General features: G+C 43.7%; 1 protein-coding gene and 1 pseudogene across 1 annotated transcript; both read right to left on the bottom strand.

The window, feature by feature from the left end:
- Nucleotides 1-1,889: 1,889 nt before the first annotated feature.
- On the bottom strand, nucleotides 1,890-2,622 carry Fthl17d (ferritin, heavy polypeptide-like 17, member D). Its single transcript, NM_001099326.2, has one exon. It carries the CDS (start codon nucleotides 2,543-2,545, stop codon nucleotides 2,015-2,017), a length of 531 nt encoding a protein of 176 aa, NP_001092796.1. The 5' UTR covers nucleotides 2,546-2,622; the 3' UTR covers nucleotides 1,890-2,014.
- Nucleotides 2,623-5,374: 2,752 nt separating this feature from the next.
- Nucleotides 5,375-6,116, bottom strand: Gm19775 (annotated as a pseudogene).
- Between the last annotated feature and the right edge of the window lie 14,533 nt (nucleotides 6,117-20,649).

Here is a 20,649-nt window from a genome sequence, read left to right on the forward strand (position 1 = left end):
CATGGAGCAGATGCTTTCTTAAATACGTCTCAAACCCTTCACGTGTGTAAATAGTAGTGTTGGTCTTATGTATTTCCAGAAAAGGGACAGCTGCATTTTTTTCTTTCCCCTTTTTTTCTATACAGTGGATTAAAGTACCTTTCATTGGCAACAAATATCAGACCCCTTTAAGCAATATTACAGACTGTAGGACCAAATGTTTACATTTTCCAAATATGTCTTATCACTTGTTGCAGTTTTCAATAGAAGCTGATTGCCCTGACATAGCCATAAATTGGGATTATGAACTTTGTTTCAGATTGGGTGTACTAAATGCTCCTTTGACTATTTCCGTAAGGATATATTGAAATGCCCACAGAGTTTGAATTATGTTCTGTAGGAAAGTATAGACAGTTGTTTTAGGATGTGTACAGTTGTAGAAGGTGCCAACTTTAAAAGTTCATGTTTGGTTCTTACGGTTTTCTTTTTTTTAAAAAATGCATTAATGTAATTTCATTACAAAAAGAAAAAAAAAAGAAAAAGGAAAAGGCAGCGAGGGACTCACCAGCCTTCCTGACAGTTATGGCAAAGGCTGCAGAGGTTTGTTTGTTCTTTTGGATGATTTCTTTACCCACCCTCCTGCAATGAGAACAAAGTTGCCCAACTGTTCTGTTTCTCATGTTTTCAGTAGAGGTCATAGTTATTCTCATGATTTTACCATTTGTATGTTAGTACATGATCATCAAGTACCTGCCCCTGGCCCTAGATCTACATGGCCAACTGAGGTCCACAGTAGCTCTCTGGGTAGGCCCCAATGGTCGAGCCCTGAGGATCTATTTCTCATTGACACCTTAAAAACACCCCCAAAATAGTAGGCAGGCACAGCAATCATCACATTAAAACCTACTGACAGTCTGAGTTGATTTCTGAGCCTGAGTGTTGGAGGAGGATCGGAGAATCTTAAACTGATTCATTAGGAAACCAGGGATGACTCTTTAAGAGCAGTCACCAGATCAGTGTCACCCTCCCCCATGACATACCAACTCTTACAGATTGCTAAAAGCTGACAGAAATGGTAAGCCTCAGGAAGATGGGTAGGGAACCTGAAAGGTGGAATGCCCTGGAAGTCTATTAAGCACCTGACTGTGAGGCCCCTAGGGAACTCCTAGCTCTGGGGGTCCTTCCATCGCCTTCATAGAGGCCCTGTGTAAGTTCTGATGAAGTTTGTCAGTTTCACTCTCATTTGTCTCTTTGGGGCTTCCACATTCTTCCCATGAATTTAACTTCCTGGGGCATGATGCTGCGGCTTCTCTCATGTGTTGGTCTTCTGCTTTTCCTAGAAATCCAGGCTTCGTTCATCCCACAGAACTAAGTCAGGAAATTGCCTAGACGCCCATCCCTTTCTTCTATAAGATTTAATTTATTTACTCACTTTACATCCGGATTGCTGCCCCCCCCCAGTCTCCCCTTCATACACACTCTCCTCCCATCCCTTAACCCTCCAAACTTCTGGATATTCAAACCTTCCAAATAATGGCGATGAATATGGAGATATACTCCTGACCAGGCATTTAAAAACCCCGGTGGAGTGCCACATTCATTTTCTTCTTTTCATGGTAAAAGGGATTTTTGATGGTGTAATTTTATGGAACCGGCTCTTATAGCTTAGGAGGGCCTAACCTTGCTGTAACACTTGATATTCCTGCCTCTATCTCCAAAGTGCTGTGGTTTCAGGCTTGGACCACCATATCCTCATTTATGGCCATGGTTGGGATGCAATCCATGGTTTCCTGAATACCAGGTAAGCACTGCAACAAGTGAGCTACACCCACAGTCCCCAAAGTTAAGAATTTAAACATCAACTTGATACTTCAATTTTGCTGCAAACAAACACACAAAATTTATTTAAAGCAACAGTCCATCAGAAACCGAAAATGAGTGAACTTTGCTTCAAAACCAACATGAACATTAGGTGTAATGACCAGAGAAAGACCCCACGACAGTGGAGACATCCCAGTTCAGTCCACTTGAAGCTTTAGGACAGGCTGAGCTTGTCAAAGAGGTACTCAGCCAAGTTGTGCTCTATGGCCCCCATCTGGCGCAGGTTGGTCAGGTAGCCGCTCATCTCCTTCAAAATGTCGACCTGCTGATCTAGGCAGTTTTGCTCCAGGAAATGGCAGAGGTGGGGGTCGCCTTTCTCCTTGGCCACTTCGTGCATGTTGAGCAGGCTCTGGTTGATCAGCATCTCCATGTGGAAGGCACATTCCATGGCTTGAAATCCCCCGTGCCAGCTGTCACGTTCTGGTCTCGCGATGCCCTGAAGGGAGCTGCAGCCTCCACGCTTATTCTGTAGGTGCATGAACATCTCTGCACTGGTCTGGCAGTTGTGTGACTTGGTCAAGAAGAAACGCTTGAAGTTCTCCTGGGCCACGTCATCACGGTCAAAGTAGACTGCCATCGACATGTACTCGTAGGAGGCATAGAGGCACAGCTGGATGTGGGTGTTGATAGCATCCTCGCACTGCCAGTCATAGTTCTGCTGCATTCGAGAGGGCGCTTCGGCCATGGCGGGCACTTGAGCTGTACAACCACAGGCTCAGCGATTCCCCACCCGCTCACAGGGGCAGGGCAGGAGCAAAGAACACAGTCCCACAGTCCCAAAGTACCTCAGAACAGATGATCGCTAGAGCAGCTCAACAGCTAGGCTGCAGGCAGTGACCCAAATGGCTGTTCCTGCCCACCGACCACAGTATTTGAGCGCCAGGGTTTATAGGAAGAGGCGGGGCATCACCGGAAATGAGGTGTGACACCCAATCATGACAGGGTTTAAGTCCCAGGGCAAATGGGAGTGGTGGGCATCAGCGGAAATGAGTGTTAGTGCCCAATCAAGACGTGGTCTCAGCAGGAGGGCTTAAGGGAGGGGAGGGCATCAGTGGAAAGTAGGGTTGGGGCCTAATCATGACACGGATTCAGCCTCAGGGCTAATGAGAGAGATGAGCATCAGCGGAAATTAGGGTTGGAGTCCAATCATGACATGGTCTCAGCAGGAGGGCTTAAGGGAGGGGCGGGCTTCAATGGAAATGATGGTTGGGGCCCAATCATGACACGGATTCAGCCTCAGGTCTAATGTGAGAGGTGGGCATCATCGGAAATGAGGGTTGGAGGCCAATCATGACATGGTCTTAGCAGGAGGCCTTAAGGGAGGCGGGGCATCAGTGGAAATGCAGAGGGGGCGGGTATAAATGGAAATGAGTGTTGAAGCCCAGTCAGGACATTTCAGACCCAGGGCTAATCGGAGCTGGGTATCAGCAGCAATGAGTGCTGGCACCCAATCATGACATCATTTCAACCCCAGAGATTATGTGAGAAGAGGGAGAACCAAGTGATAGGAGTGTTGGTGCACAAGGATGGCATCACTGCAGTGTCAGGGCGATTGGAGGGGGCAGGTCAGAAGTTTTGATTTCGGGAGAGTTGAGGTATACAGGGCACGTACTGATCTACACCATAGGTTTTTAATAGACTCTATTAATACATTTAGTCCAAGGCTTTGGACTCCATCCTTTGGATGCTTTATAAGTTTCTGTGAATATCCCCACAATGGTATTTCTCTCAGCATTCTGCTGCTTGCTTTGGATCTCTCCAGTTCCTCCCCCACATGATCATGACACCCCCCCCCCCACCCCCGTCCCTTCCTTTACCTTACCATTTCAAAAGGGAGGAAAGGGATCAAGCATCCTGAGGAAATACTGCACCAAAGCATGACCAAAAGCTCGCAGGTCAAACTGCCAACTCCATCTCCATTTGATATCAAAGGGCTCTTCAGAGCTCCAACTCCTTTCTGCTTAGTTGACTGCAACACATTTCTCTCTCTTGGGCTGGTTCCATACAATGTTAGCAGCTCTGCCCAACAGATAGATGTACAGTAGCTCTGGCATCTCGAATTCTCAGAGTCTCCAAAGCAATCCAAGCTTAATCTTCACAGCTTAGTCCAACAGCCTCTTTGGGCCTCCATGCAGGCACACTCCCCTGACACTTGTGTGGCCTCCGCAGTTCTCCTTAACTGCAGAGGGAGATCCCACAGTCCTCCTGTCTGAGTCCTGGTCTCTGAAGCCAGAATCATATTGCCTATATTGCCAAGAGTTTCTGCATGGCGGTGCTGGAATATGGTCTCCTCATTCAAACACATTTTCACCACCTTTCTTGTTTTTGCTGCCTAAGCATGGCTGGCCTACAACTCACTCTGTAGACCAGGTTGGCCTGAACTCAGAGACTCACCTGCCTCTTCCTCCCAAGTGCTGTTTTAAAGGCACATGTCACCACACATTGGCCTAAAGTTTGCTTTGATTTCTCTTTACAGGTGGGAAGCTCACCTGCATAAGGGCTTGTTCTGAGGTCACTGCTCTCTTTCTTCCATTTAGACTCAGGCTTTAGTTTAAACTTTTATCTCCTTGGGCACCACATTTAGCTCCACTACACATCCTGGTGCTCCCTGTCTCCTCAAACTGTCCATTTTGTATCTTTCCTTTCTCAAAGTACTCCTTTTCTTTATAGATCTGAGTAAGAGTGCCCACTAATAACCAAATGACAGAGTTGATACTAGGCTGTGTTGAAATTTCCTCTGCTAATGTCATTAATCCTACACTTTTCAGTGTGTCCTCTGGCAGATTTTCTTAAACAAGTGCAGAAGGCAGCCACATTATTCACCAAAATATCACAATAATCTCTAGGTCACTTCCTTATTTTTCTCACCTGAAACCTCTTGAACTGGATCCCCACCATCAAATCTCTCTCAACACTATCTCCTGTGCTCCTGTGGGATGGCCCATTGTGCTCCACTTAATGTGTTTGGACGGCTTTCCCAGACCAAAGTGCACATTTTGCAAAGAAGCAGCATGGTTAGACTAGTCAGAGCAATACTCTTCTCCCTGGTGCCAACTTCTGTCTTAGTCAGTGCTCTACTGTTGTGAAGAGACAACATGACCACAGCATCTCCTATAAGACAAAGCATCCTGCAAGTAAACATATCAACTTTGTTGCCTACCACTCGATATCTTCTCAGACAAAACAAGGTTGGTGGCTGAATCAAAAACAGACATCAGAGTCTTCAGTCTTGTCCTGTCCATGGGCGCTGTTAAAAAGTCACTTTAAACGTCTGAGATCTCAGGTGTAACTGGTCCTCAAGCTGTCCACAGTCCAGAAGTATTGCCTTCCTCTAAGAACCTTTAGAAATATAGATTCGCAGGCTCCAGTCCAAAATCCACAGTATCACAAACTGAATTTTAACAAGATCCCCTGGTGGCAGGCAGTAACATTAAGACTTGCAAACCACAAGGTTTTTTGTTTTTGTTTTTGTTTTTGTTTTTGTTTTTGTTTTTGTTTTTGTTTTGTTTTTCCTTCAGGAGCACGTTTGTTGTGTTTGAGATGATACATCAGTGCTCTCTGGGCTACAAAGTGCAGGGTTGCAATCTGTCAAATAGAGAGCAAAACCTTTGAAATAGTTAAAGCACGATCCAGGTGTCTTTCAGAATACCCAGGCAGATGACTCCCTGACTGTTGATGGTGCAGTGATGGATTCTGGTCCAGAAAGTAACCTTTGGTGGCTTAAATGGGTAATCTGAATAAAATGAGATATCCAGAAAAAAACCAGCACCTTTCATATACAGAACCTGGTAGACCAAGTGTAGTTGACCTCCATTCATAAAACTTATCTCCTTTAGGCCCAGCACCGCAGTTAGGAGGAGGATCAAGGCTGATCTCAGCTAGCTCCTTCTGATATTTTTTAGCACTAATGGATTACTTTGCAGTCTTTTTTTTTTTTCTTTTGTTTTTCTGAGACAGGGTGTCTCTGTGTAGCCCTGGCTGTCCTGGAACCCACTCTGTAGATGAGACTAACTTCTAACTTCAAAATCCACCTGCCTTTGCCTCTCAAGTTCTGGGGTTAAAGGCGTGTGCCACCACTGACAAGCAGCAGTTTTTTTGCTAGAGAGTTTGGTTTTTTTCTTCTGCTGGGTGGCAGAAGGTTTTTTTTCTTCCTTTTCCTCTGGCTCTGGAGCTGCAGGGTCTCGTTCCTCTTCATCTGAACTGCAACTGCTAGGGCTGGGATTCTCATCATCCGACATTTGCCTATCACTGGACATCTTGGTGAAATTATCTCTGGGAAAACTTCTCGGCTGCCCACCCAGACCGCCCGTGCACTGCTATGCTGTCGAGAGGGAGAGCGCTAAGGAACCTTTCTTGAAAAATTGGAAGGGGGGTGCGGGCTATGAGGGGTGGGAAAAAAAGCTGCCTTTGAGGCTCCAACCCAGGAGTGTGAAACATCAAAATTCACAGGGGGCTGTGCAATGCCTTGCTGTAGCTGGAGCATGCCAATGTCTGCCCTCCAGGAGCCATGGTGGAGAGGGCCTCCTACTGAGGCCCAGTGTCACCAGAGCCTCTGCACACTCCAAAAAGCACAAGCTTTAGTTTAAGACATTCTCCATGAATTCGTAAAAGTCCCTGAAACTACATGAGGACCCGATGATAGTGTATATTTAAATTGCATAAGTAGGACTTCCCCTGTTTTAGGAACATTTAAAAAGTGCTTTATTTATTTTCTTAATATGATGTGTATGAGTGTGTAGCTGAATATGTGTCTGATGTGCCATGTGCATGCAGTACCCAGGAGGCCAGGATAAACTCACACAGAGGGAAGCAAACGTGAGTAATGAACCTAATGCAAATATGGCTCACTCTTGCTAGAGTGCATATACCTGGCCTTACTTAAAGTCCTCTCCCTTATAGAACCCTCTAATATTCCTTCTGCTTAAGTTTGTGTATCTGACACAAGAGAGATCTGCCTGCCTCTGCCTCTCAAGTGTTGGAACTAGTGGTATGACTACCACACCCATCAACTTTTCTTTTTTAAAAGATGTATTGGTCTTGTACATTTAGTATTTAAATTATCATGTGTCAAGGTACTTCCTTTTCCAGTCCAGTCTGTTTGCTGATGTGTATGCTTCATATACCTTCATAGGCTCCCCATTGTTACGGTTAATAACATTTTATTTTATGATTTTGTCAAAAAGATTTCCTGGGCTTTTGAGATGGATTTATTCTCTTTCCTCTACTCCTATTGTTCTTAGATTTGGTCTTTTCATTGTCTCCCAGTTTTCCTGTGTGTCTTCTGTAAGTAGTTTTTAAATTTAATATTTTAGAGTGCTGTATCTCTTTCATCTATCATGTCTTCAACACCCAAGAGTCTTTCTTCCTTCTCTTGTGTTCTATCAGTGAAACTTGCCCCTGTAGTTCCTGTTCATAGGAAATTTTTTCTTTTCCAGAATTTACCCATTACAGGTTTTCTTCACTGATTCTACTTCCATGTTCAGGACTTGAAAAGTTTGATTCATTTCTTTGCAATGTTCATATTTGCCTGAATTTTTTGAGTGGCTATCATTTCCCCTTTATGACCCTCTATCACTGTCACACCGGCTGTTTCGTGGTCTCTTTCTGGGACTTCAGCTCTGTCGGGAATATTCAGGGCCTGCTGTGTGAGGATAGATGGACTCCAGTGGATTCATATTATCCAGGCTGTAAGGGATTTTGTGTTCATGCTGGCATCTAGTCATTTACAGTTCTGGGTGATGAAATCTGGTCTTTCATTTGCTTGGTGAGTTCCCTGTTCTTTTGTTTCTGCTTCCTCCCTGGAATTTAGGAAAGTGTACAGCCCTGTGTTCCCGGATGGGATGTCTTCTGTGCACGGGCTTCGCTGGTCAGCTCAGCTGCTTTGTTCCCAGTGAATGCCTGCTGCAGTTGGAGGCAGGGAAAATGAGAGGAGTTTGGTGAAGGTAGGTTGGGAGATAGACTTTTATAATCTGTAGAGGATGAGGTCAGAGAGGAAAGAGACTGCAGCAGGGCTCCTGCTACACAGCTGAGGATAAAACTGGGGGAGGGGAGGTGCTTTGGATCTGGAGTTACAGACTCAGAGGTATGAATAGGGCTTCAGCCTTCAGCCTTCAGCTTTCAACTTTCAGCTTTCAGCCTTCAGCCTTCAGCCTTCAGCTTTCAACTTTCACCTTTCATCCTTCAGCCTTCAGCCTTCACCCTTCAGCTTTCAGCCTTCAGCTTTCAGCTTTCAGCCTTCAGCCTTCAGCCTTCAGCTTTCAACTTTCAGCCTTCAGCCTTCAGCTTTCAACTTTCGCTTTCAGTCTTCAGCCTTCAGCCTTCAGCCTTCAGCCTTCAGCTTTCAACTTTCAGCTTTCAGACTTCAGCCTTCAGCCTTCAGCCTTCAGCTTTCAACTTTCAGCTTTCAGCCTTCAGCCTTCAGCCTTCAGCTTTCAACTTTCAGCTTTCAGCTTTCAGCCTTCAGCCTTCAGCCTTCAGCTTTCAACTTTCAGCCTTCAGCCTTCAGCTTTCAACTTTCGCTTTCAGTCTTCAGCCTTCATCCTTCAGCCTTCAGCTTTCAACTTTCAGCCTTCAGCCTTCAGCTTTCAACTTTCAGCCTTCAGCCTTCAGCTTTCAACTTTCGCTTTCAGCCTTCAGCCTTCAGCCTTCAGCCTTCAGCCTTCAGCCTTCAGCTTTCAACTTTCAGCTTTCAGCCTTCAGCCTTCAGCCTTCAGCCTTCACCTTTCAACTTTCAGCTTTCAGCCTTCAGCCTTCAGCCTTCAGCCAATTTCTTTCCCAGGCAGGAGTGCTCCTTAGGCTATGAGGGGTTGCCTGCTGGTGTTGGAGGCTGGGAAAAAGCAAGGACAAAGCAGGTTGGGATGGGAAGATCTGTGGACACCACAGGAAATGAGAACAAGGAATGAAGTGGGCAGTGTGGGCTGCCACAAATATTCTGCCAAGTACAGAGCTGGGAATGAGACTGGGAGTTTGGACCTGGAGAAACAGGAGAAGATCCGAAGTCAGCCGACCTAGTTTCCTCTTTAACTGTGAACTTAACAATCCTGATCCAATCAAGGACATGTTGCTGCAGTACTGAAGCAAGCAACTTTAGATTCATACACTTAGTCTCTTGTGCTTCATGGCAAATCGAGTTAGGTTAATCATCACTGCTGTAGTAGTGCATAGGTTTCTGCAAATATGCCACTGTGAGGTGTTTTAGCCACATGTGAATGTGTGTTACAGGGATGCCACAGTGTACTTTCTCAGCCTATGGTGTGATCTCCTAGCCATTCTTGTTCAGTCAGGGTTTGGTTATGGCTCAGGTCTTCTGTTTTCTTTTCTATTATCATCACTTATGGGACAGTGCTTCTCAGTAAGCTGTACCTAGGGAAGAAAGTTCTGCTTAGCAAGAGTAGCATAATTTTTAGTGTCCTTGAATATCTCAGTCCATTTAGGGGCATAGATGCTTCTGTGCTTAACCAAGCAACTGCAGAGTTGCACAAGGAATCTCTCAAGCATTCTTGTAAACAGAGCTTAGATATCGCTTCAGCAGCAACACATTGTTTTTTGCAACTATGCCATTGTTGGGCGTTTGAGTCATATGTACTCGAGTTTTCCAAGGACACCTCTTTGCCCCACTTCAGTTACTGATGCTTTTGCTGTGCTCTCCTGTTCCATTCTTATCATTCAGGCAGTGATCTTGTGCAGCTGTGGTACAACTGTTAGGTCCAGGGTCTGTGACTTTGTATATCAGTTACCACTACTGATACAGTACATCTCTGTGACAGCCACCATTATACTATAGATTTCCCTGCTGTGCTGTACCTTTCAACGTGACTGGTAACAGTCACTCTCCACTCTGGAACCTATGCATTGCTGATCTCTGGAAAACAACTGCAGTGTAGTCCAAGTAATCTCCTGTGCTTTGTTGCAAATCTCATTTGTATACCGCTGCAGTAGTAGCACATGGGTATGGGTAAATATGCCCTTGGTTGGCATTTTAATATCACATGCATGTGTTTTCCTAAAGTGTCATGGAGGGCTGCTTCAGGTATGGAAGTGAATCCTGTGCTCCTCTCTGCCATTCCTGTCCACCCAGTGTCCTGTTTTAGTGCTCCAATAATCTGCCTTTTAATGCTTTCCTGTCTATCCATCCCAACTCGTGGTATATATAGTACTTGTCCATTTTAACATCCACTGTTTAAGGAGTTTCATGATGTTGTGAACGTGCTTCTGTTTTCACTGTGCTTCTCACAATCAATCCCCTTCTGCAACAAACAAATTCTCTGCTATTCTGAAGCAAGCAACTTCAAAATTGTATGAGGAATCTGGTAAGCTTTGCTGTTATCGAGTTTAGATGTTGCTGCCAAGGTCATTGACATAGTGGTATGGAAATATGGAATTCTGAGGTGTTTTGTCGTGTGTGCATGTTTTGAAAGGATGCCACTGTACTGTTTCAGTTATATGCATGTATCATGTCATGTCTTCTATCCCACTCCTCTCCAATCAGCGTCCAGGCACAGTGCTTAAAAAATAACTCTTCATCTCCTCTGCTTTTCTGTAAATCATTCTCCCTATTTGTGATACAGCACTTCTCTGTTGTAACACTCGTTGGCATTACAAAGCTCTTGCTGTCGTGCAAGTCCTGCAACAGTCTTCCTTCCTTCCTTCCTTCCTTCCTTCCTTCCTTCCTTCCTTCCTTCCTTCCTTCCTTCCTTCCTTCCTTCCTCTCTCTCTCCCTCTCTCTCTCTCGCTTGCTTTCTCTCTCTCTTTCTTTCTCTCTTTCTTTCTCTCTCTCTCTCTTTCTTTCTTTCTTTCTTTCTTTCTTTCTTTCTTTCTTTCTTTCTTTCTTTCCTTCTTTCTTTCTTTCTCTCGTTCTTTCTTCCATTTGTGAGCACAGTGTGATGGTTTGTATATGCAGAGCCCAGGGTGTGGCACTATTAGAGGGTGTGGCCCTTTTGGAGTTGGTGTGTCACTGTGGGTGTGGGCTTTGAGACCCTCATCCTAGCTGCCTGGAAATCAGTCTTCCACAAGAAGCCTTCAGATGAAGATGTTGAACTCTCAGGCCCTTCTGCACTATGCCTGCCTAAATGCTGCCATGTTCCCACCTTGATGATAATGGACTGAACCTCTGAACCTGCAAGCAAACCCTAGATATATGCTGTCTTTTATAAGAATAGACTCAGTTATGGTGTCTGTTCACAGCAGTAAAACCCTAACTAAAATACAGAGCTTACACGATTTTATGTTTCCTCATTTGTAGACTTTCTAGGTTATTTGTTGCTTATTATTTTTGTTTTTATTAAACATAGGTTCTTTTCTCATACAAGATACCCAGGATACAGTTTTGCCTCCCTCTACTCCCCCCAGTTCCTCCCCACTGCCTCTCCCATCCACATTCACTCCCTTTTTGTCTCTTTTAGAAAAGAACCAGCTCCTAAGAGGTAACAACAAAATAAAATATGATAAGTTTAAAGAAAAGCATCATATCAAATTTGGACACAACATCCAACAGAAAAATAAGAGAACCCCAATAGCAAGCCAAAGAATCAGAGACCCACTTAATCACACATTCAGGATTCCCTTAAGAATATTAACCTGACAATTATAGTATATATGCAAAGGACCTGGTGCAGAGTGATGTAGGCAATGTGCTTGCTGCTTCAGTCTCTATGAGTTCCTGTGAGCTTTGATCATGTTGACTTAGAGGTCATTTTGCCCTCCATCTTGGTGTCTTCCAACCCCTGTGTCTCTTACACTCTCTCTGCCTCCTCTTCTGCGGTCTTCCCTGCACTCTGGGGGCAGGAATTTGATGGAAACATCTCATTTAGACCTCTGTGTTCCAAGGTACCTGTTTGTCTGTCTCTCTCTCTCTGAATTTGTGTGTGGAGTGCTTGGGTGTGTGTGTGTGTGTGTGTGTGTGTGTGTGTGTGTGTGTGTGTGTGCAAAATGTCTGGTTATGAGTCTCTGCATATTGTTCCTGTCTGATACAGGAGGAAGCTTCTCTGGGTGTGGCTGAATAAGACACTGATCTATGAATACAGCAGAATATCAGTAGGGGCCATCTTATTGTTACTTCCAGAGTCTAGATGGCCTAGATACCTAGGGTAAAACTAAATTATAATGGTCTAAAAAAATAGATCACTATGTTCTTCACAAACCCAATCCACTTAGGAATGTGTGTGGTTCTTCTTTGAAGCACAAAGTTTATAGATGTGTGAGCAATCTCATGCACTTTGTTGTGGATGTCTTTGAGATATCACTGTAGTAGTAATAGTACAGTGGTATAAGCAATTATACACTTGTGTAGCCCTTTAAAAATCACATGGCTGTAATTCCCAATGGTGCCATGTGCACTGCTTGAGACTTGGACACATATGCTGCGCTCTCCTATTCCATTCTTGTTCAGTCAGCATCCTGCAGCAATGGTACAGGAGTAGTCTCTGCCTTTCTGCAAATCTATGCTGACTTGTGTGACGGGACTTCTCTGTTGTGAAGTCCATCGGTATAACAAAGCTCTTGCTGTTTTAAAAGTGCTTCCATTTTCACTGTTTTCTTACAATCCTGGTCTAGTGAGGAACAGAGGTGCTGCTGTGCTGAAGCAAGCAACTTGGGAGTTCTAGGAGTTTGCTTGCATCCTTGTAAAGGGTGTTTATATATTACTGCAGTTGTCGTGCCCAGGGATAGGCCAGTGTGCTCTAGTGTGGTATTTTAATATCACCTGTGGGTATTTTTCCAAAATACCTCTGTGTGCAGCTTCAGCCATAGAAGCTCATGCTGTGCTCTCTTCTTTCCTTCTTGATTAATCAGAGTCCTGGTGCAGTGATGAAATAATAACCTGATCCCTGCATTTCTCTAGATCAAACTCCCTTTGTAACAGTATGCCTAGTTTGTAACAGTCATTGGTAAAACAAAGTCCTTGCTATTATAAACTTTTCTACCATTTTCTCTGTGTTCTTAACAATTTTATTGTACTTAAAAATGCACTTCTTTGAAGCAAACTAATTCTGTTTTAGGAGCAATCCCACATGATTTCTTTTTCTTTTTTTTTTTTTTTGTTTTTTCTTTTTGTTTTTTTGTTTTTTTTTTTTTTTTTTGGACAGGGCTTCTCCTTATATCCCTGGCTCTCCTGGAACTCACTCTGTAGACTAGGCTGGCCTCGAACTCAGAAATCCACCTGCCTCTGACTCCCAAGTGCTGGAATTAAAGGCATGCACCACCACGTGCTTTCTTATTACACAATGTAAGTATAACTGCAGTACTAGTACATTGGTTTTTGCAAGTGCCCTGCTTTAGTTTTAGAGGGTATATATGCTGTGCTTTTCTATTACGTTCTTGTGCAGTCATAGATGCATATGGGTCTAGATGATGATATCTGGTTCTGGCTCTGTTGGGTGAATATTTTGTTCCTTGGTTTCTGCTTCTTCCCTGGACTTTAGGAGAGTGTGGTGGCTGTGTGCTGTCTGATATGAAGGTTTTTGTGAACCTATTACCCTGGCCTGCACAGCTGGTATGTTCCCAGGGAACAGCCTGCTGGTGAGAGATGCTGAGCCAAGGACTTCTCCTGGCATTCTTTTTTTTTTTTTTTTTTTTTGTTTTTGTTTTGGGTTTTAACTCTTTTTTTTCCATTTTTTATTAGGTATTTCGCTCATTTACATTTGCAATGCTATACCAAAAGTCCCCCATAGCCACCCACCCCCTCTCCCCTACCCACCCACTCCCCTTTTATGGCCCTGGCGTTCCCCTGTACTGGGGCATATAAAGTTTGCGTGTCCAATGGGCCTCTCTTTCCAGTGATGGCCGACTAGGCCATCTTTTGATGCATATGCAGCTAGAGTCAAGAGCTCCGGGGTACTGGTTAGTTCATAATGTTGTTCCACCTATAGGGTTGCAGATCCCTTTAGCTTCTTTGGTACTTTCTCTAGCTCCTTCATTGGGGGCCATGTGATCCATCCAATAGCCGACTGTGAGCATCCACTTCTATGTTTGCTAGGCCCAGGCATACTCTGACAAGAGACAGCTATATCAGGGTCCTTTCAGCATAATCTTGCTAGTGTATGCAATGGTGTCAGCATTTGGAAGCTGATTATGGGATGGATCCCCGGATATGGTAGTGTCTACATGGTCCATCCTTTTATCTCAGCTCCAAACTTTGTCTCTGTAACTCCTTCCAAGGGTGTTTTGTTCCCACTTCTAAGGAGGGGCGTAGTGTTCACACTTCAGTCTTCATTTTTCTTGAGTTTCATGTGTTTAGGAAATTGTATCTTATATCTTGGGGATCTTAGGTTTTGGGCTAATATCCACTTATCAGTGAGTACATATTGTGTGAGTTCCTTTGTGAATGTGTTACCTCACTCAGGATGATGCCTTCCAGGTCCATCCATTTGGCTAGGAATTTCATAAATTCATTCTTTTTAATAGCTGAGTAGTACTCCATTGTGTAGATGTACCACATTTTCTGTATCCATTCCTCTGTTGAGGGGCATCTGGGTTCCTTCCAGCTTCTGGCTATTATAAATAAGGCTGCTATGAACATAGTGGAGCATGTGTCCTTCTTACCAGTTGGGGCATCTTCTGGATATATGCCCAGGAGAGGTATTGCTGGATCCTCCGGTAGTACTATATCCAGTTTTCTGAGGAACCGCCAGACTGATTTCCATAGTGGTTGTACAAGCCTGCAATCCCACCAACAATGGAGGAGTGTTCCTCTTTCTCCACATCCACGCCAGCATCTGCTGTCACCTGAATTTTTGATCTTAGCCATTCTGACTGGTGTGAGGTGGAATCTCAGGGTTGTTTTGATTTGCATTTCCCTGATGATTAAGGATGTTGAGCATTTTTTCAGGTGCTTCTCTGCCATTCGGTATTCCTCAGGTGAGAATTCTTTGTTCAGTTCTGAGCCCCATTTTTTAATGGGGTTATTTGATTTTCTGAAGTCCACCTTCTTGAGTTCTTTATATATGTTGGATATTAGTCCCCTATCTGATTTAGGATAGGTAAAGATCCTTTCCCAATCTGTTGGTGGTCCATTTGTCTTATTGACGGTGTCTTTTGCCTTGCAGAAACTTTGGAGTTTCATTAGGTCCCATTTGTCAATTCTCGATCTTACAGAGCAAGCCATTGCTGTTCTGTTCAGGAATTTTTCCCCTGTACCCATATCTTCAAGGCTTTTCCCCACTTTCTCCTCTATAAGTTTCAGTGTCTCTGGTTTTATGTGAAGTTCCTTGATCCACTTAGATTTGACCTTAGTACAAGGAGATAAGTATGGATCGATTCGCATCCTTCTACATGATAACAACCAGTTGTGCCAGCACCAATTGTTGAAAATGCTGTCTTTCTTCCACTGGATGGTTTTAGCTCCCTTGTCGAAGATCAAGTGACCATAGGTGTGTGGGTTCATTTCTGGGTCTTCAATTCTATTCCATTGGTCTACTTGTCTGTCTCTATACCAGTACCATGCAGTTTTTATCACAATTGCCCTGTAGTAAAGCTTTAGGTCAGGCATGGTGATTCCACCAGAGGTTCTTTTATCCTTGAGAAGACTTTTTGCTATCCTAGGTTTTTTGTTATTCCAGATGAATTTGCAAATTGCTCCTTCTAATTCGTTGAAGAATTGAGTTGGAATTTTGATGGGGATTGCATTGAATCTGTAGATTGCTTTTGGCAAGATAGCCATTTTTACAATGTTGATCCTGCCAATCCATGAGCATGGGAGATCTTTCCATCTTCTGAGATCTTCTTTAATTTCTTTCTTCAGAGACTTGAAGTTTTTATCATACAGATCTTTTACTTCCTTAGTTAGAGTCACGCCGAGATATTTTATATTATTTGTGACTATTGAGAAGGGTGTTGTTTCCCTAATTTCTTTCTCAGCCTGTTTATTCTTTGTGTAGAGAAAGGCCATTGACTTGTTTGAGTTAATTTTATATCCAGCTACTTCACCAAAGCTGTTTATCAGGTTTAGGAGTTCTCTGGTGGAATTTTTAGGGTCACTTATATATACTATCATATCATCTGCAAAAAGTGATATTTTGACTTCCTCTTTTCCAATTTGTATCCCCTTGATCTCCTTTTGTTGTCGAATTGCTCTGGCTAATACTTCAAGTACTATGTTGAAAAGGTAGGGAGAAAGTGGGCAGCCTTGTCTAGTGCCTGATTTTAGTGGGATTGCTTCCAGCTTCTCTCCATTTACTTTGATGTTGGCTACTGGTTTGCTGTAGATTGCTTTTATTATGTTTAGGTATGGGCCTTGAATTCCTGATCTTTCCAAAACTTTTATCATGAATGGGTGTTGGATCTTGTCAAATGCTTTTTCTGCATCTAATGAGATGATCATGTGGTTTTTGTCTTTGAGTTTGTTTATATAATGGATTACATTGATGGATTTTCGTATATTAAACCATCCCTGCATCCCTGGAATAAAACCTACTTGGTCAGGATGGATGATTTCTTTAATGTGTTCTTGGATTCGGTTAGCGAGAATTTTATTAAGGATTTTTGCATCGATATTCATAAGAGAAATTGGTCTGAAGTTCTCTATCTTTGTTGGATCTTTCTGTGGTTTAGGTATCAGAGTAATAGTGGCTTCATAAAATGAGTTGGGTAGAGTACCTTCTACTTCTATCTTGTGAAATAGTTTGTGCAGAACTGGAATTAGATCTTCTTTGAAGGTCTGATAGAACTCTGCACTAAACCCATCTGGTCCTGGGCTTTTTTTGGCTGGGAGACTATTAATAACTGCTTCTATTTCTTTAGGGGATATGGGACTGTTTAGAAGGTCAACTTGATCCTGATTCAACTTTGGTACCTGGTATCTGTCCAGAAATTTGTCCATTTCGTCCAGGTTTTCCAGTTTTGTTGAGTATAAGCTTTTGTAGAAGGATCTGATGGTGTTTTGGATTTCTTCAGGATCTGTTGTTATGTCTCCCTTTTCATTTCTGATTTTGTTGATTAGGATTTTGTCCCTTTGCCCTCTAGTGAGTCTAGCTAAGGGTTTATCTATCTTGTTGATTTTCTCAAAGAACCAACTCCTCGTTTGGTTAATTCTTTGAATAGTTCTTCTTGTTTCCACTTGGTTAATTTCACCCCTGAGTTTGATTATTTCCTGCCGTCTACTCCTCTTGGGTGAATTTGCTTCCTTTTTTTCTAGAGCTTTTAGATGTGTTGTCAATCTGCTAGTATGTGCTCTCTCCCGTTTCTTCTTGGAGGTACTCAGAGCTATGAGTTTCCCTCTTAGAAATGCTTTCATTGTGTCCCAAAGGTTTGGGTACGTTGTGGCTTCATTTTCATTAAACTCTAAAAAGTCTTTAATTTCTTTCTTTATTCCTTCCTTGACCAAGGTATCATTGAGAAGAGTGTTGTTCAGTTTCCACGTGAATGTTGGCTTTCCATTCTTAATGTTGTTATTGAAGATCAGTCTTAGGCCATGGTGGTCTGATAGGATACATGGGACAATTTCAATATTTTTGTATCTGTTGAGGCCTATTTTGTGACCAATTATATGGTCAATTTTGGAGAAGGTCCCGTGAGGTGCTGAGAAGAAGGTATATCCTTTTGTTTTAGGATTAAATATTCTGTAGATATCTGTCAGGTCCATTTGTTTCATAACTTCTGTTAGTTTCACTGTGTCCCTGTTTAGTTTCTGTTTCCACGATCTGTCCATTGATGAAAGTGGTGTGTTGAGTTCTCCCACTATTATTGTGTGAGGTGCAATGTGTGCTTTGAGCTTTACTAAAGTGTCTTTAATGAATGTGGCTGCCCTTGCATTTGGAGCGTAGATATTCAGAATTGAGAGTTCCTCTTGGAGGATTTTACCTTTGATGAGTATGAAGTGTCCCTCCTTGTCTTTTTTGATAACTTTGGGTTGGAAGTCGATTTTATCCGATATTAGAATGGCTACTCCAGCCTGTTTCTTCAGACCATTTGCTTGGAAAATTGTTTTCCAGCCTTTCACTCTGAGGTAGTGTCTGTCTTTTTCCCTGAGATGGGTTTCCTGTAAGCAGCAGAATGTTGGGTCCTGTTTGTGTAGCCAGTCTGTTAGTCTATGTCTTTTTATTGGGGAATTGAGTCCATTGATATTAAGAGATATTAAGGAAAGGTAATTGTTGCTTCCTGTTATTTTTGTTGTTAAAGTTGGCATTCTGTTCTTGTGGCTGTCTTCTTTTAGGTTTGTTGAGGGTTTATCTTCTTGTTTTTTCTAGGGCGTGGTTCCCGTCCTTGTATTGGTTTTTTTCTGTTATTATCCTTTGAAGGGCTGGATTCGTGGAGAGATAATGGCTGAATTTAGTTTTGTCGTGGAATACTTTGGTTTCTCCATCTATGGTAGTTGAGAGTTTGGCTGGGTATAGTAGCCTGGGCTGGCATTTGTGTTCTCTTAGTGTCTGTATAACATCTGTCCAGGCTCTTCTGGCTTTCATAGTCTCTGGTGAAAAATCTGGTGTAATTCTGATAGGCTTGCCTTTATATGTTACTTGACCTTTTTCCCTTACTGCTTTTAGTATTCTATCTTTATTTAGTGCATTTGTTGTTCTGATTATTATGTGTCGGGAGGAATTTCTTTTCTGGTCCAGTCTATTTGGAGTTCTGTAGGCTTCTTGTATGTTCATGGGCATCTCTTTCTTTAGATTTGGGAAGTTTTCTTCAATAATTTTGTTGAAGATGTTTGCTGGTCCTTTGAGTTGAAAATCTTCATTCTCATCCACTCCTATTATCCGTAGGTTTGGTCTTCTCATTGTGTCCTGGATTTCCTGGATGTTTTGAGTTAGGATCTTTTTGCATTTTCCATTTTCTTTGATTGTTGTGCCGATGTTCTCTATGGAGTCTTCTGCACCTGAGATTCTCTCTTCCATCTCTTGTATTCTGTTGCTGATGCTGGCATCTATGGTTCCAGATTTCTTTCCTAGGGTTTCTATCTCCAGCGTCGCCTCACTTTGGGTTTTCTTTATTGTGTCTACTTCCCTTTTTAGGTCTAGTATGGTTTTGTTCATTTCCATCACCTGTTTGGATGTGTTTTCCTGTTTTTCTATAAGGACTTCTACCTGTTTGGTTGTGTTTTCCTGTTTTTCTTTAAGGACTTGTAACTCTTTAGCAGTGTTTTCCTGTTTTTCTTTAAGGACTTGTAACTCTTTAGCAGTGTTCTCCTGTATTTCTTTAAGTGAGTTATTGAATTCCTTCTTTATGTCCTCTACCATCATCATGAGCTATGCTTTTAAATCCAGGTCTACCTTTTCAGGTGTGTTAAGGGTGTCCTGGATTGGGCGAAGTGGGCGTTCTGGGTTCTGAGGATGGTGAGTGGTCCTGGCTTCTGTTAGTAGGATTCTTACGTTTACCTTTCTCCATCTGGCAATCTCTGGAGTTAGTTGTTATAGTTGTCTTTGTTAAGAGATTGTTCCTCTGTTGATTTTGTTACCCTCTATCAGCAGGCGTGGGAGACAAGCTCTCTTCTCTGAGTTTCAGTGGTCAGAGCAGTCTCTGTAGGCAAGCTCTCCTCTTTCAGGGAAGGTGTACAGTTATCTGGTGTTTGGACCTCCTCCTGGCTGAAGGTGAAGGTCCAAAACAGGATCTTTCCCAGAAGCTGTGTTGCTTTGGCCAGGAAGGTGGCCAGTTGTCTGGAGTCGAAGATGTCGCCGCCTCAGAAGCTCTGTGGCTCTTGTCCGGAAGGAGGCCGGCCGTCTGGAGCTGAGGATGGCGCCGCCTCAGAAGCTCTGTGGCTCTTGCCGGGAAGGTGGCTGGTTGTCTGGAGCTGAAGATGGCGCCGCCCCAGAAGCTCTGCGACTCTCTCGCCCGTCCCAGAAACGGCTGGCACTCTATTCCACACGGTCACCCGTGCAGCCTGCCCTCCGCGGAGTCCCGGAGCCAAGAAGGCTCCCGCCGGCGCCTGTGCCACAAACCTCTCAGGCCGGGCAGACCCCCGTGCTCTCACCAGGAAGGTGGCCGGCTATCTGGAGCTGAAGATGGCGCCGCCCCAGAAGCTCTGCGACTCTCGCCCGTCCCAGAAATGGCTGGCACTCTGTATTCCACCCGGTCACCCGTGCAGCCTGCCCTCCGCGGAGTCCCGGAGCCAAGAAGGCTCCCGCCGGCGCCTGTGCCACAAACCTCTCAGGCAGGGCAGACCCCCGTGCTCTCACCAGGAAGGTGGCCGGCTCGGGTTTTAACTCTTTGTCTCCTGGCATTCTTGCTGGTCCCTCCTGCTGACTAGTTCTGAGGCTGAGGCCTGGCTGTCTCTGCTAGGTACTGCCACCACTGCTGATATCCTATCCCTACTCTATTTAACTTGACTGCTGGTATATTTGTGAAGTGGATTGAGATACTGTTTCTAACCTTTAAATTGAACTGTCGATTTCCGACAACACAGATGGGATGCTCCTAAGAACTCTTTCTAAACTGGTCCACTTCCTCTGTATCCTTTCTTTTCCATTACTTCTGGTGGCTGGTGGGCTTAAGCAGGGGTTAAAGTGTTTAAGAACCATCATTAAAAAATGAAGGTTAAAATAATTAAAGTTACACATGTGTATAAAAGGGTTTTGTTGTTGTTGTTGTTGTTGTTTTGGTTTTGTTTTTTCGAGACAGGGTTTCTCTGTATATCCCTGGCTGTCCTGGAACTCACTTTGTAGACCAGGCTGGCCCTGATCTCAGAAATCTACCTGTCTTTGCCTCCCAAGTGCTGGGATCAAAGGCATGTGCCACCATTGCCCGGCCCAAGAGTTTTGATAGCATATATGTATTTAAACCACATGCATCCCTGGTGTCAGAAGAGGTCAAAGAGAGGTATTGGTTCCCCAGGAATGGCAGTTAAGAATGAGTGTAAGCCAC

This window comes from Mus musculus, chromosome X (assembly GCF_000001635.26).
Source record: "Mus musculus strain C57BL/6J chromosome X, GRCm38.p6 C57BL/6J".
In the NCBI taxonomy this organism is placed as follows: Eukaryota; Metazoa; Chordata; class Mammalia; order Rodentia; family Muridae; genus Mus; species Mus musculus.

Excerpts from the sequence above, each read along its gene's own strand:
- Fthl17d (NM_001099326.2), bottom strand. The coding sequence starts at position 2,545 with ATGGCCGAAGCGCCCTCTCGAATGCAGCAGAACTATGACTGGCAGTGC.